The following is a 15,319-nucleotide window of genomic DNA, read 5'->3' on the forward strand; positions in this document are numbered from 1 at the left end:
TGACTACAGTAGGAGAAACTTAAATTTACTCTGGAAAAAAAAACCACAAAAAAACAAACAAACAAACAAAACCAAGGTAAGTCATCCAAGCCTCATGCAAACTACACCTGCCATTCAGCTCGGTGGCAACCTACTCCTCAACTTGCCGAATATGTAAATATCCCCCATCTGGCCTTAGACATTCTGAAAGTTGTACCACGTCACGATTCAAACTATTGGTTTACAGTTTCTTCTTTAAAATAAAAACTTTAAAGATTAGGGGGAAAAATTGGAGACTCAGCAATTAGAAAAACACAGCTTTACAACTTGTAAAAAAAAAAAAAATGAAGTATGTAGTAAAATGGCAGAATATCTGCGAGGATTGTTGGCTACTAAGAACCACGTAGTATACAGGTGCCCAGTTTTATTTTTAAGACATATTTATCATATGCACGGAAAACCCCCGAATGGCTCCACAATGCACTTGAAGTCTGGTTACTCCGGGGAAGAGGGGGGTAAAGACAGGGAGAGAGGCTTCATTGTCTGGCTGCTTGACTTTTTCTTTTTTCTTACAAAGCACGTAGTAGTACTTCTGTAACTTAAAAAAAAAAATGCCAATAATAATCGGGGGTGGGGGGAGGATAGAGACTATTGGTAAAGCCCTCCTTTCTCCTCTGTACCCACATAGTCTCATGTGTCATTTTTTAAAAAATGGGTCTGATTTCTCAGTTTTTTAAAAACATACTACTGCAAGTTAAAAATATCTTCAATTTGGCATAACTACTCCCCCGCCGGTTCTTCCCCTGACTGCTTCTCTCTACGCCGGCTTTCAAACACCCTAAGGACGGGCACCAGATTTCAAACAGCAGCAAACGCTCCAACAATCAAAATCAAAAACAAAAAAAACAAAACAAAACAAAAACGGAAAGTAAGGAAATGTGAGTGCCTGCCCCAGCTCTCACATCCCGTCCCGGCCCCCACCCCCAGCCTTCCCGGGCCGGATCCGCTCGCTTCCAAATCAAAACAACAGAAAGTCACGGGGCGGATCCGAAAAGGCCCCGGAGGAGGGCCCGCGGGGGTGCGGGGTCCGAGTCCCCCGGTGTGTGTGTCCCGAAGCGGATCACTCAGAGGCCACCGCCCCCGACCCCACAGCCCCTCCGACACCCCGATCCCCTCCTGGACACCCTCCCCGCACCTCCCGGCCGCCGACCTCCCCGCCGCCCCCGCCCCGGCTCCGCCGCCGCCGCCGCCGCGCGAAGCACCGGGCACCGGGACACGCCGACCCGCGCGGCCGAGCCCCCGGGAGGGGCGGCGTTACCTGCGGCGAGGCGGCCGGTCCGGCCCGCCGCAGCGGCGCACAGGCTCCGGCACCAGGACTGCGCGAGCTCCGCGGCAGCCGCCCGCCGCCGCCGCCGCCAACCCCGCCGCCAACGCCGCCGCGCCGAGGGGCGGCGCCCGGACCTGCCGCGGAGGAAGCCAGTCCGCCCGGGACTCCCGAGCCGCGTCCCCGCGACCTGGGCATGCGCCGCCGACGGCCACTCGCTGAGGGCGCCGATGTCAACAAGGCCCGGGGACGCCCCATCCCGGCCACGCCCCCTCGGGGCTCGCCCCGCCCCCTCAGACCCTAAACAACGCGAGGCCTTGCGAGGGGGGTCTGGGGCGGGCTGGCAGCGCGGTCTCAGGGACAGATCTCGCGAGAGCAGGGGCAGCCTCGCGGGTTCCGGAAGTGCGGAGCTCCCGGCGGAGGGGTCCGCGGGGGAGCCGGCGGCGGTGGCGGTGGCGGCGCGGCGGAGGCGGAAGAGGTCGCCCTCCCGCGGTGGGGCAGGTCCGTCTTCACGCCGCCGGGTGCGGAGCGGGCGGGCAGCCGGTGTCTGTCGGGGGTTGAGCGCCGTGGCGGCTGGAGGGGAGCGGGAGCCACAGGCCGAGCCTGATGGGCTCCGGGAAGGCGTGCTGGCGGCCCGGCAGCCCTGAAGGAACCGCCCAGGATGGCGAAGGGAAAACTTTTTAACTAAAAGTTGTTTCTTGTGGGGAGTTCGGTCCTGGGCTAGACTCTTCCTGGACAAAGCTCCATCGTTACCGTAGCTAAGCCCGCCTTACTGAGGTTTGCATCCACAATAACTTTCCTTTGGGATGTCTGAGTTTACTCCCCTTTCCCCATGCCCTCTGGCACAACCGATGCGCCGGCGTGGAAACCATCCACCCTCTCATCGTTTTATCTCCTTCATGGTGGACTGTTAGCTATCCTGTACTCACCTATGTCAAAGATGTATGTTTCTTTCATATATATATATATATATATATATATATATATATTTATTGACTTTACAGAGAGGAAGAGAGAGGGATAGAGAGTTAGAAACATCGGTGAGAGAGAATCATCCATCAGCTGCCTCTTGCACACCCCCCCACTGGGGATGTGCCCTCCACCAAGGTACATGCCCTTGACCGGAATGGAACCCGGGACCCTTCAGTCCGCAGGCCTAAGCTCTATCCACTGAGCCAAATCGGTTTCGGCTGTTTCTATTATTTTACTTTTTACCCAATCGCAGAGGTGTTCCCGCTTTGCTCTCTCCCACCAGAGGCTCGGATGTAATCCACCTGGGTCATCTCTCTCCATGGTGATGTGTAAATGATGGAAGGCGCGATACCGTTCGGACCATTCTCTCAACCCCTTGAGATTGCGCTTCCTGGCAGTGGTCCAGCGTTTGGCTCGAAGAAACTCACAGAAATTCTTCCCAGTTGGAATGTTTCTCAGGTTGGCAAGGCTTTTGTGGGAAGTGTTCACCAGTTTATCTAAATATTAGAGGCCCGGGGGCACTGACCACCAGGGAGCAGCTCTTGCGTTGAGCGTCTGCCCCCTGGTGGTCAGTGCCCATAATAGTGACCGGTCATTCCGCTGGTCGGTCAATTTGTATTTTACCCTTTCATTATACACGAGGTCCTCAGGTTAGGGAAAGCATCTACGTCACTCACATGGAGCCCATACTCAGCAGGAATGAAGTGAAACAGTAAAAAACATTTAAAAGAAAGAACAATTCCTGACCTTGTAAATAATAAAAAACATAAACAATACAAAACATCAATAATAAAAAACATGTACATACTTCAAAATGATGGGAACTTTTTTTTTTAAATATATAAATGGGAGATGGCGAGGTAATCACGAAACGACGTATGTCGAGTCTGATGTAACCCAAGGACTGTCTGTATAGGAGAGCCAAGGATCTTGCTCAGTTTTATCTTGAGTAAGTTGTGCATCTTCCTGCGTGGCCTCAGCTTCTTCACAGCCTTTATGTGTATCCACTGGGCCCGGGTTCTGGCCTGGCCCTTGGCCCTTGGCCCTTTTGGCCTCCCAGCTAACGTATGTTCACCCAGTAAATTGAGTACTTCTGGTCCATGAAGGTGGTGTGTACCGAGGAAGTTTCTCGCGGCTTGTTTAAACATCCCATAGACGGTGACCAGAAGGAAAGGTTTTTGAGGAGGAGGAGGGACAGAAGGGTGAGAAGAGGGATGAAGACATAGTGTCAGGAGAGCTGGGAAAATGCTGCGCCAGTGAACCTCGTCAGTAAACGGGCGGTTCGTACTTTGAAGAGTGAGTGGTAGTATGCATAGAAAGCAGGATGTCTTCCTGTAAAGTACTGTAACTTAGGGGTCAGCATAATGGCTCTCCTATTCCCTAATGTGTTTGTGGCACTTAGTAGGGTTGCGTTACTTGCATACTGTTGGGTTTTGATTTTCAGATGTGTTAGTGATTATAGGCTAGCTGCACTCAACAGGTTGTGTAAGGTAAATTAGAATTGGTTACCACATTCTTGATGCCCAGGTTCCTGATTCTCACCATAGTTGGTTATTTGCAAGTGTTTAATTCATATATTCCTAAAAGCACAGGCAAGCTACATCAAAGCTGAAATCACAAAATCACTTGCAAACAAGACAGAGTTGCTGCTCACTGCAAAGGCTTGTGGATTAGAGCTGGTGATCTTGGATTCTTTGTCCCTTTGCCTGGTCCCAGGGCACTCCTAACCGTGACGGGGTCATATAACAATTTTATTAGGATTATAAGGATTAGCAGCTTTCTGCTATTCCAAGCAGACATTTTAGCCCTTGAAAATATCTTGCCATAAGCACAATGAGTAGAAATGGTTAAACGAGGAAACAGCTAAACTGGACCGCTGCAGCCTTTCCCCGGTTTTCTTAATGTGTTTCTTTTCTCCATTCTGCTATAGCAATTTTTCAGAGTTCTAAGGCTTTTTTCTCTTTTTCCTCCATAGCATTAAAGTTGACCACAGATCATTTTTAATGAGACTGTGTTAATAAGTACTTTGTTAATAAACAGGATTAAGTACTGTTCTTGTGTGGAAGTAGTTGAATAGCAAAAAAGCCATCGACTATGTATCTTCCAGTGACACATCCCATGAGGCCACCCCATCTCCACCTTCTGACCGTTTATGATTATGCCTCCATTTAGCATCTTTCATGCATGATTTACTTCTGGTGAGTGCGTGTCTCCTAATTTGTAATCTACAAAGTCTGGTCATGCTTCTTGTGTTCACTGATGCTCTCCAGTGCATACCGTGTTTCCCCGAAAATAAGATATCCTCCAAAAATAAGACCTAGCACATGAAAAGATAAGACATCCCCTGAAAATAAGACGTAGCGCAACTTTGGGAGAAAAAATTAATATAATAATGTCTTATTTTCGGGGAAACAGGGTAGTACAGTGTTTGCCACATTGTTGTTACTTTGCATTTGTTGAATGGAAATTATTCCATAACCTAGAGTCGCTTAGAGATTTCTTTAGACTTTGATTCATTTAGATAGCCCACAGACAATTTATTCCTATAATTATCAGTCCATCGTTGCAGCAAGTCTGGTCCTTGCAACAGCACTAATACAACTTGCTATAATAACTTCTTCATTACCAAATTTCCTAAATTTTAATATTAATCAGAAAATACCCAAAGTGAATGCTTTGTGAATATAGAACACTGTGTAGGCAGTAGCCTTGTAAAGTGGAAATGTTCTATTATTTCAATACATAACACATTCAACACATGCTGATTAAAGTAAATCAAATTATGCATACAAACTATCACCATCCTTGGAGTTCACATTTCCCAGAAGCATGATAGAGTTGTTGCATGTTTTCTTCAGCCTCAGAATTGGAGGTGTCCATGTATTGCCCAGATTAATTTTAAATTATCTAGTTATCTGATTATGGATTATAGTGCCAAGTCTGGTCTGAGAGGCCTGAAATAATTTCTTTATATCTTTCATTTGACCTACAATGTCTAGGGGAAACTCAGAACTAAATTCTGGTCAATATGGAACTGTTTTGTTCAGCAATTTTATTTCCTTATGTTATTGTCAGTACAGTTATAAGACCATCACCTCTTGCCCTCCCTCATGAAAAACAACAACAAATACTTCCTTCTCAAAGAGAATTTGTTTCACTGTACTTACTTTTCTATTTGAAAAACAAAAACAACACACCAGCATTTCCTTATTGACTTTAAAAAACAAACTTAGTTTGTTAGGAATAAGGTAATGTTTTCTGGAATAGGACTGGAATTTGAAAACGAAGGAGAAAGCTTAAGACCTTAGATTCCAGAAAAGTGATATCTATATAATTTACAAATTGGGAAAATATAAAGCAGTCTTAGAGATGACAGAAGTGAAAGGGAACCTTCTAACTTACATCCTTTATCAAAAGCCTTTAGCACTTTTTTTTATTACAAGACTAGAAGCCCAGTGCGCGAAATTGGAGTCCCCAAACCCACTGTGCCAGACGCACCACAGGAGGTGGGACCTAGCAGTGCGCCTCCTGGTGACTGGTTGTGTGGGCATTATGACCATGGGCTTTTTATATATATGGAGATGTATAGATATCTCCTTGTATTGTGTTCCTCTGTTACCACTTATGATTACTATACATATTAAACAGTATTGTCAAAATTAAGGATCAAGAGCTCTATGATAACATTAAAATATCTATCCAGAGGAAAGTGAAAAAGACTCTGTTTAAACCTATTGTTCTAAAAATTTTTTCTGGGAAAGAGGCATCCAACTTCTTCACACCAAGTTAACAAGTCCTCTGGGCAATTCTGATGAATGCTAAGGTTTGGTTTAAATTACAAAATAATTTATTTTCCAAAATATGTGTAATTGTAGATATGACATTGCATAGAAAATAGGCTTCTTTTGGAGAAAATACTCCATTCCTGGTATTTCCAATTTCTATAATATTATGTCCTATCTAAGGAAATTATACTCATTGTTCATGAACCTACTCCAATATTTATTCCTCTATGAACCTCTCTCAGTCCTTTGATCCATAAAGTGATGTTTTCTTGCTGTCATTGTTCTCGTTCAAGGATGCTATTCATGATAGTGTATATAACCAGGCAGTGAAGTAACAACTAGTATTTATAGATTCTTCATGCTCTAAATAGGTTGATAATCTTGAACACAGTAATTATGAGAAATTGGCTAGAACCAACTGGTTTTCAAATAGAGTATTTTTTTTTTAAATCCCACTAATATGAATAGTTTGCTGAAAATATTAAAATATTAGAAACTTTGGCAACCAATCCATTATTAGGGTAGAAACTGTTAAGTGAAAAATCCTAAAACAAAACCTTGGCCTAAATAATCAACATGATTCCTCTTAGCAGAAATGCTGGCTAAATGAGATTTAAATTCTGTGTCTTTTCAAAGAGATATTTACAGAGCCTGATTCACGCCAAACACCCTGGAAGAGTGTTCACTGTTGCCTAATTTGAAGGTCATGCTAAATGATAAAGGCAGTCCAAAAAGCATAAGCAGTTGTGAAACATGGGGTGTGGGGAGCAGATCTCCCCCCTTGCAGGTTCTTGCCTCACAAAGTTTGACGAATAAAATTCTCAGACTAAATGGACTTGTTAGTAAAAGGGTGGACATTAATTGGAAGCAAATACAGACTCCCGCATAGGGAGGAATTCCCAAGGGGATAACCAACTAAGCCCCTTTTCTAAGGTTTTAAAGGCTGGAAGTTTTTTGTCTATGCTTCCTTCTGATTGGACCCATTCCCCATTTTGTGACCCTGTGCTTTCCTAATTGGTCACTCCTTTGTAGGATACCAGTTTCGAAGTCCAAAATCCACATGGTGCCCTCTTCTTTATCTCCCCCCTTATCTTGCAACATTCCTCCATCTCCTGTGAAAGTATGTCTCCCTCTTCCCAGTATCTGTTGACATTTCTCTATCCTCTGTGAAAATATGTTAAGCATTTTGGAGCTTGGACCCTCTTTATTCCCTAAAACCTGCCTGTTTTGTCTCTAAAATGCCTTCCAGTCGGATCAGACTGACAAATTCTTTCAAAGCAGCTGTCACCTGACAACCGTGATGGCAGTGGCACTGGCTATTTTATCTGCCTCGAGTACTTTTCACAAATTTGGCTCCTTCCCTTTTTTTAGGACTCAGTCCGCATGTCACCTTCTCAATGATGTCTTTCCTAACCACACCAAGGAAGGCAGCCTTCCCTCAACCTCTGTCCTTATCTCAATCACTCTTCAGCAGAATACCTTTTGTTTGCTTTACAGCATTATCACTATTTGAAAAATATTTTCTTTATTAATTTAGTAGTTACTATTTTTTACTGAAATGTAACACTTCTTTTTAAAATATATATATATTTTATTGATTTTTTACAGAGAGGAAGAAAGAGGAATAGAGAGAAACATCAATGAGAGAGAAACATCGATCAGCTGCCTCTTGCACACCCACTACTGGGGATGTGCTCGCAATCAAGGTACATGCCCTTGACAGGAATCGAACATGGGACCTTTCAGTCCACAGGCCTATACTCTATCCACTGAGCCAAACCGGTTTTGGCTGAAATGTAACACTTCTTAAGAGAGGAGCCAGTTCTCCCTAAAGACCATTGTCCTTCATTTGACAAATACTTGTTGATGTGTCTGAATCTGGGTATAAACTTTGGAGAACAGATAAGACCCTGGTCTCAGGTATTTTGTGGTGCAGTGGGGAAAACAAGTAGCTAGACAAACAGATGTAAGATTATAATTGTGATAAGTGCTAGTCAATCTTCAATTAATGTAATTTGATGTTAGAACTAAAGCCAAGTGAAATATATAGTCCAAAACTTTAACTGGCCTCTACAAATGTATAAAATTTATAAATGCAAACAACCAGGGGGAAAAAAACCACAACCAATGATGTGTAAACAATGATATGCTTTTGGGCCAAAGTGATATATGAGTCTCCTTCATTGACAGCAAAGTGATAGATGGTCACCAAATTGAAGGAAGGCATTTCCCATTTAGAAAGAGAAGTAAGTGGTCAGTAGTGCCCACTGCTGAAAATAGTCTGCTGTTTATCATGGTTACGTGATGGGAAAAGAAGACAGTTGGATAATAAACAGTATACTTTACGGGATGTTTAATGCAACATCTGCCTTGAAACATCATATGATTATCTACCTCAGAGTCAGTTCATCATCCCTAATTTCTAATCATTTGTTACCTTACATTGAAAAATATTTGTAAGCAGTATACAGAAACTTTTAAATTGAAACTGCTTAGGTATTATCCACCCAATATTGAGGAAAGTAGGAAATACTCAAACTAATGTAGGATATATTTACATTCAGAAAATTTATTCCAGTGCTCCTTTTTTAACATTAGAAAATTAGAGTTATAGAAATATATGAATAAGGAAATGAAAACTACCCATAATCCTACCTCCCAAAATAGCCACTATTACTATTTTGTTATATTGCCTTTCAGTCTTATGCATATATATTTTTAATATAACTAAAATCATCCATATATAGATTATTCTACAGTTTTCACTTAACATTGTATCATAATTTTCTGTGTTGTTAAATATTGCTAAAATTATAAATTTTAAAGTCCACACAATGAACAGTTGTTTAGATGTATAGCAATGTATCAAACAGGTAATGTATTTATGGGTAGTTTGCTGTTTTCAATGTTCATGATTCAAAATAAAATTTTTACAACTCTTCTACACATTTGAATCCATTGACCTTTAAACCATTTTATTAGGTATCAATACTTCCGTTTTAAGGCATTATAAATAATTCAACAAACATAAAGAGTCTAAAATTTTTTTAATTGAAAATAATTAAATTTTTAGAAACATAGATGGATTTTACGATGGAAAAGAGTTATCTGGAATAACTTGAGAGCTGAAGGGTGTTGTTCGCATTTGTAGCAGCTCAGCAGGTAGAGGCATTTTGATTGTCAGAATCAACAGGTAGTGCTGTATAAAATAGACAGTTGTTACAACTATGTTCATTAAATTGCAGTACAAAGATGATTAGCTGAGCAATGCTTATCTGTAAGTTGTCTTTATAGTCCAACTAAAGTAGAAAGTAAGTAAAATACTTACCTAGGTAATTCAAATCAATGCACTTAATAGAGTAAAGAATGTGTCTTTTTGAAAATTGTCTTCCTTTGATTTTAAAAAGTATCAATACTTAATTGATTCTATTTAAAAATTATATTAGAAAATTAATCAAAACTTTAATTTTAATATCAGAATCTATGAATGTCATCATTATTTTAATGCAGTTTAGTGGCTGGTCATCAGTGTTAGTATTAGCCTTCGTCTAAAAGACAAAATAAATACTTTTAAAAACCTAGTGGGACTAACCTAGGTTGTTTAAGACAGCAACTAAATAACTGTGATTTGTTTTCTAATGGTATTAATAAAAAATCATTTAGAACCTTGCCTCTGATTCCCAATCTATCCCTCTTAAATAATAATAAAAATTGACATATGACTTTTCAGTCACACTTTAGTGATAGAATGAAAGTGCTCATGATCTGACTTATGGTTAATTAACGAGAATAGGGAGCAATTGTCCCTCTCTATCCCACAATTATGCTTTATACCAAAGCCTACATTGTCCTCAAGAAACAATTTTATCTTATTGGTTAAGAATTACTACCTGCATTGCTTCATTCACTATTAGTAAGTAAGAAAAGGCTGAGACTTACCCACTAGCCAACAGTTCTTTTCTTATTTCAGTTGAAAGCACAGGTTCAGAATGAAAGAAGGATTTAAGCCACCAGGTGGATTCTGCCATATCAGGTAACCCTGTCAAATAAAATTTATATTACTTCCTTATAAAAAACATTTTTATTGATTTTCAGACAGAGAAGAAGGGAGAGGGAGAGAGATAGAAACATCAGTGATAAGAAGAGTCATTGATGGCTGCCTCCTGCACACCCTCTACTGGGGATTGAGCCCACAACCCGGGTGTGTGCCCTTAACAGAAATCCAATCCAGGACCCTTCACTCCTCAGTCCAATACTCTATCCATTGAGCCAAACTGGCTAGGACCTTATCAAAATTTTTGAGAGATTCAAAACAAAAATAATGAGGGTGATGCTATAAGAAATAAACTAAATACCTTGAAGGTGCTTGTCTTCATCTATGAAGTTAACAGAGTCAGAGCTAACTGAAGAAATACTGGGCTCTATAAAAGAAACAATAATGAATGAACAAATACATAACAAGCAAACAAATACATATTTATTTCTAAACTCTCAAGTAGTATGGTTTGAAATTATTTACTTCTAGGTCATACATTTATGAATTTAAAAATTAAGTAAATTAGCAATTGCAAAGTCTTCCAGAATAATAAAGCTTATTACATTTTTTACTAATATGATATATTCCTTTCAATGGTAAACATTCTCTTTCCAGAGATATAGATATAGAATTTAAAATATGTTTTAAATGCTATAAAATTAAAAATTTTAGGAAATATAAAATAAAAAATGAGTATTATTTTATTGCATTAAAATATTACATGTGTATATATTTAAATAGCATTCAAAGGCCATCATATTTAAAAATAAAGGAGTTACTTTTAAAAAATATAAAGTTTACTTGTGTTATAGTTGTATTTGAAACATGTAAGTCTTTTAAAACCAGAATATAAAAATAACTTCTGTGACTATAGTAAGTAAATGAGCCTAACTTAATCTTAATGTAAAAAGGATAAATCAATAGATGTTTCCAACACAGAGTTAGAATCATCTTGAAATAAGAGTGTTTTACATGTTGCTGGCATATTTTCAATAAATGATAAGTTGTTTTTTTAAATATATTTTTATTGATTTCAGTAAGGAAGAGAGAGAAAGAAACATCAATGATGATAGAATCATTGATTGGTTGCCTCCTGCATGCCCCCTGCTGGGGATCGAGCCCACAACCCAAGCATGTATCCTTGACTGGAACTGAACCTGGAACCCCTTAATCCGCAGGCTGACGCTCTATCCAGCTGAGCCAAACCAGCCAGGGCGATAAGTTGGTTTTAAAGTGCATTATTTTATTTAATGAAATTTCTGAGTTTAAGAGCTACAATTTTCTATTAAGCTATAAATACAGATGGATAGAAAAAACTGTCATGATAGATGCTAACCTATTATCCATAGCAGCAAAGTCGAAATTAGAAAACCCATGAAGCATAGTTTTGATATCCCTTCTTTTCTACAAAAATGAATATTTTATTTTTATAAAAGTATTGGTTTTTAATGTATCCTATTAAAGGCAACGTATTGAAATAAACATTATTTTGAAATGATAACTGATCATTTATTTATGTGTTAGAGGCCTTATTAATACAATATAACATAGTTAAAGAAATGAGCCTTCCTTGGTAATACTGATATGGAGAGGTCTCCAATGAATTCTATTCCTATGTCCTTCACTGTCACATCAGTCTTCCTTCTACCTTAAAATGACCAGGGTTACTAATATCCTTCAGACATCCCTTCGTACCGTATTCTCTAGGGGTCCTCTAGTGATGATATTACTTACTTCGATAATACTGGTTTTTGGCCAGGAGGCAACCAACAGAAGGTACCGACGCCATCGTTGATTCCGTGAGCAAGTACCAGAGTCTGTGAACAGCAGTCTGAGTAACGGGGACAGGGAAAGAGAGGTTGACGTCAATAACATGGAGCTTCATTTCTTCCCCCCCACATGAATATTTTTTGCAAAGCAACATAATTTCATACCACGTAATAAATAATTTTAGTCTGAAATAAACCTAACCTAAAGGTAAAAGAAAAAATACGAACACAGCCGTGTTTATAGTCACTTACCTATTTCTTTTCTTCAAGTTGTTCTTTTAAAATAAGTGTGATTCTAAAGTGTTCTCAGAAAATGCATAGTTTAAAACAATTTGTAGTGATCCATGATAGACTGCGTTGCCCCCAAAGGCCCAGGGACACTGTGCAGAGTCGGGGACCCCTTATATTTAGAAGGATGAAACCTGAGCTGTGGGTGAAGGGAGGCCAGGGGGGCACCCAGCCAGCCAGCGGCAGCGCGGGCAAGCTCTCGTCCTGTTTGCTCTGCGATCGTGCCAGTGTGCCAAGTGGGGCCGCCTGCGGCACGGACAGACCTGGCTCAGACATTGTTTTGCACTTGCCCTCTAGAAGGTCACCGCTATGATAGCTGCCTTCTGTAGGGAAGGAGGTAACTGTCACACACCTTCTCAGCAGTGGATACCATCACACATTCTGGGGGGAAGCACTCTGCTGGCCTCCAAATGGGGCACAACAGACAGGCAGCGGGCCAGCTGGGGGATTGGGCATACCCACAAACACATGATGCAAGGCAGAGTCACAGGATCACAGAAAACAGTGAAGAACACGGAACACGGAAGTCTTTGTGCGAAGGGACATGTACTGTAAAACTTGACGGACCATGAGTTAAGAATTCTAGTGGGGCCGAAACCGGTTTGGCTCAGTGGATAGAGCGTCAGCCTGTGGACTGAGAGGTCCCAGGTTCGATTCCAGTCAAGGGCATGTACCTTGGTTGTGGGCACATCCCCAGTAGAAGGTGTGCAGGAGGCATCTGATTGATGTTTCTCTCTCATCGATGTTTCTAACTCTCTATTCCTCTCCCTTCCTCTCTGTAAAAAATCAAATATATTTTTTTAAAAATTCTAGTGGGGATGATACAAGAAATGGTAATCATGGGTTCAGGAGGAATTGTATGGTTATCACATTATATCAATATTGCTTGTTGATACAAAAGCTAATGTACTATTCCAATTTTACTAATATTCCTTATATAAACTATTCTGCCATTATATAGACTTAGTTTACCTGTGGATCAAATGTGGCTCCTCTTTACATTGAGGGGATTCTCAATTTATTTGGTGGCTCAGTTTAACCAGCTTAAATTAATAATACTTGTAATGCAGCATTACTATAAAATTACCCAAGTCAGCTAGATTCAAATTTATTCAAAACATTATTTTTTAAAAAATATATTTTATTGATTTTGTACAGAGAGGAAGGGAGAGAGATAGAGAGCTAGAAACATCGATGAGAGAGAGAGTCATCGACCAGCTGCCTCCTGCACACCCCCCACTGGGGATATGCCCGCAACCAAGGTACATGCCCTTGACCGGAATCGAACCCGGGACCTTTCAGTCCCTAAGCCGACGCTCTATCCATTGAGCCAAACCAGTCTTGGCTATTCAAAACATTTAATTCTAGAGGCCCATTGCACGATATTCGTGCAAGAATAGGCCTTCCTGCCCCTGGCTTCGCTCCCGGCTGCCTGGGAGCCTGCAAGTCCTCACTCCCAGCCTGAGCACCACTTTTGTAGCTCCCTCCGCTGCCCTCCTCCCCCTCATAGCAGGCGTCCCGCCCCTCCTTGCCGATCCAGGAATGCATGTGCAAATTAGCCCCCATCTTTATCCTGTTAATTTGCATACTCACTCCTGATTGGCTGTGGATGTAACGGAGGGATGGTCCATTTACATGTTTGTCTATTAAGTAAGATGGCATTCAACATCTCCACCTGGTATGGCTCCTTTATGTTGCCAGTATTATTTACTTCTGCCATTTTTTGCTTGATTAGTAGGAGGTGTTTTTTTAATTTGGTTTTTTTTTTGGTTTTTTTCCTATTCTTTTATAGAACTATTTTTGTTTCTTGATTGTATATTTCATTATTTTCTGTCTTTTTAAAAATATATATTTTATTGATTTTTTACAGAGAGGAAAGGAGAGGGATAGAGAGTCAGAAACATCAGTGAGAAAGAAACATCGATCAGCCACCTCCTGCACACCTCCACTGGGGATGTGCCTGCAACCAAGGTACATACCCTTGACCGGAATCGAAACCGGGACCCTTGAATCCGCAGGCTGACGCTATATCACTGAGCCAAACTAATCACGGCTGAAATAGTTTTTTAAAATGGATGTTAGTATACCCAAACCAGGGAAAAGCCCCTAGACTAAAAATCTACCTCTTTAAGAAAGAGACTGGTCACTTTGGCCTGGAAATTAATAGAGTTTATTAAGAAAAGCTTACATCTGAGGCATGTCTTGGGCAGCTACAAGATGAAATGGATCCCCTCACCGCGTGGCAGGCACCAAGAATTATACGGTGTGAAGGGTCATTGGAGTGGTAGTCATGGGTATGAGTACGTGAATGGTATCAGGTACGGAAAGTACTTTACGTGCTTGCCCAGGTCAGGACAATACCTATTTCAGGAACCAGCACACAGCAGGAGAAAAAGCGTGGTGTTGATTTCTGTAAGGATGATCATCAATTATGATCAGACAGTCTCTAAAGGGGTTTGCAGAAAGCAACCTCCATTCTGTCCTGGGTTCAGCTTCTGGGACAGACAATGGCCACATCTTCCTCAATGGCTTTCTGTATATCTATTATAATAAAAGCGTAATCTGCTAATTAGACTGGTCATCCTCCCAGATGTCCTTCCAAACGAAGCCAGTGCAGGCAGCCAGGGGAAGGAAGGCCTCCTCTTGCAAGAATTTCCTGCATCGGGCCTCGAGTTTGAGAATAATAAATATTCTTTTATTTATTTCATACAATCATTAAGTAGGTCCATTAGGTCTTGTTACCTAATTTTGTTAAATAATGTTACTGCTTAATCCACCAGTTTCTAGTGTGATACTATCTAATTCTATTAATTTTTATCTTATATTTGTAGCTATATGCATACAAATAATGATTGTAATATCTTCTCTGTAGGTCGTTATTAGCATTAACTCTTTTGCCCTAGATACTAATAGATTTAATATTAATATTGGTGCACAAGTTTTTTTTGGTTTTTTTTTTAAATACAGACATGGGTACTTTTTTGCATCTCTTTATTTTTAACTCACTGTACTATTTCATTTTAGAAAGTACTTATAAGTACCTTATCTGTATGATTTTTTCTAATTTTACATACAAATACACACTTGTTAAAAATATGGGTTTAATCCATTAGCATTTAACCCATTTTTATTACCATAGATACTCAACTTTAAGTCTTTTAATAAG

The 15,319-nt window shown here is 40.6% G+C and overlaps 2 protein-coding genes and 1 long non-coding RNA gene across 3 annotated transcripts in view; 1 reads left to right on the plus strand and 2 right to left on the minus strand.

Annotated features, from left to right (window-relative positions):
- The window catches only part of PCMTD1 (protein-L-isoaspartate (D-aspartate) O-methyltransferase domain containing 1), a 42,536-nt gene extending 40,995 nt beyond the window's left edge, over positions 1-1,541 (minus strand). Inside the window, exon 1 of the mRNA XM_084864739.1 lies at positions 1,298-1,541. The gene's annotated coding sequence lies outside the window, so the exon portion shown is untranslated. The remainder of the gene's footprint in view (positions 1-1,297) is intronic.
- A 139-nt stretch (positions 1,542-1,680) lies between these two features.
- LOC311612051 overlaps positions 1,681-15,319 on the plus strand; it is a 33,855-nt gene continuing 20,216 nt past the window's right edge. Inside the window, exons 1-2 of the long non-coding RNA XR_014793205.1 lie at positions 1,681-1,804; positions 14,024-14,124. This is a non-coding gene — a long non-coding RNA (uncharacterized lncRNA). The remainder of the gene's footprint in view (positions 1,805-14,023; positions 14,125-15,319) is intronic.
- Positions 9,091-12,277, minus strand: PPDPFL (pancreatic progenitor cell differentiation and proliferation factor like). The gene is made up of 5 exons (XM_084864772.1): positions 12,118-12,277; positions 11,831-11,927; positions 10,416-10,481; positions 10,000-10,099; positions 9,091-9,259 (listed from the first exon to the last, which is right to left on the minus strand). Exons 2-5 carry the CDS (start codon positions 11,883-11,885, stop codon positions 9,247-9,249), a joined length of 234 nt encoding a protein of 77 aa, XP_084720898.1. The 5' UTR covers positions 11,886-11,927; positions 12,118-12,277; the 3' UTR covers positions 9,091-9,246.

Source organism: Pipistrellus hanaki (genome assembly GCF_964339955.1).
Source record: "Pipistrellus hanaki genome assembly, chromosome: 17".
Taxonomy (NCBI): domain Eukaryota; kingdom Metazoa; phylum Chordata; class Mammalia; order Chiroptera; family Vespertilionidae; genus Pipistrellus; species Pipistrellus hanaki.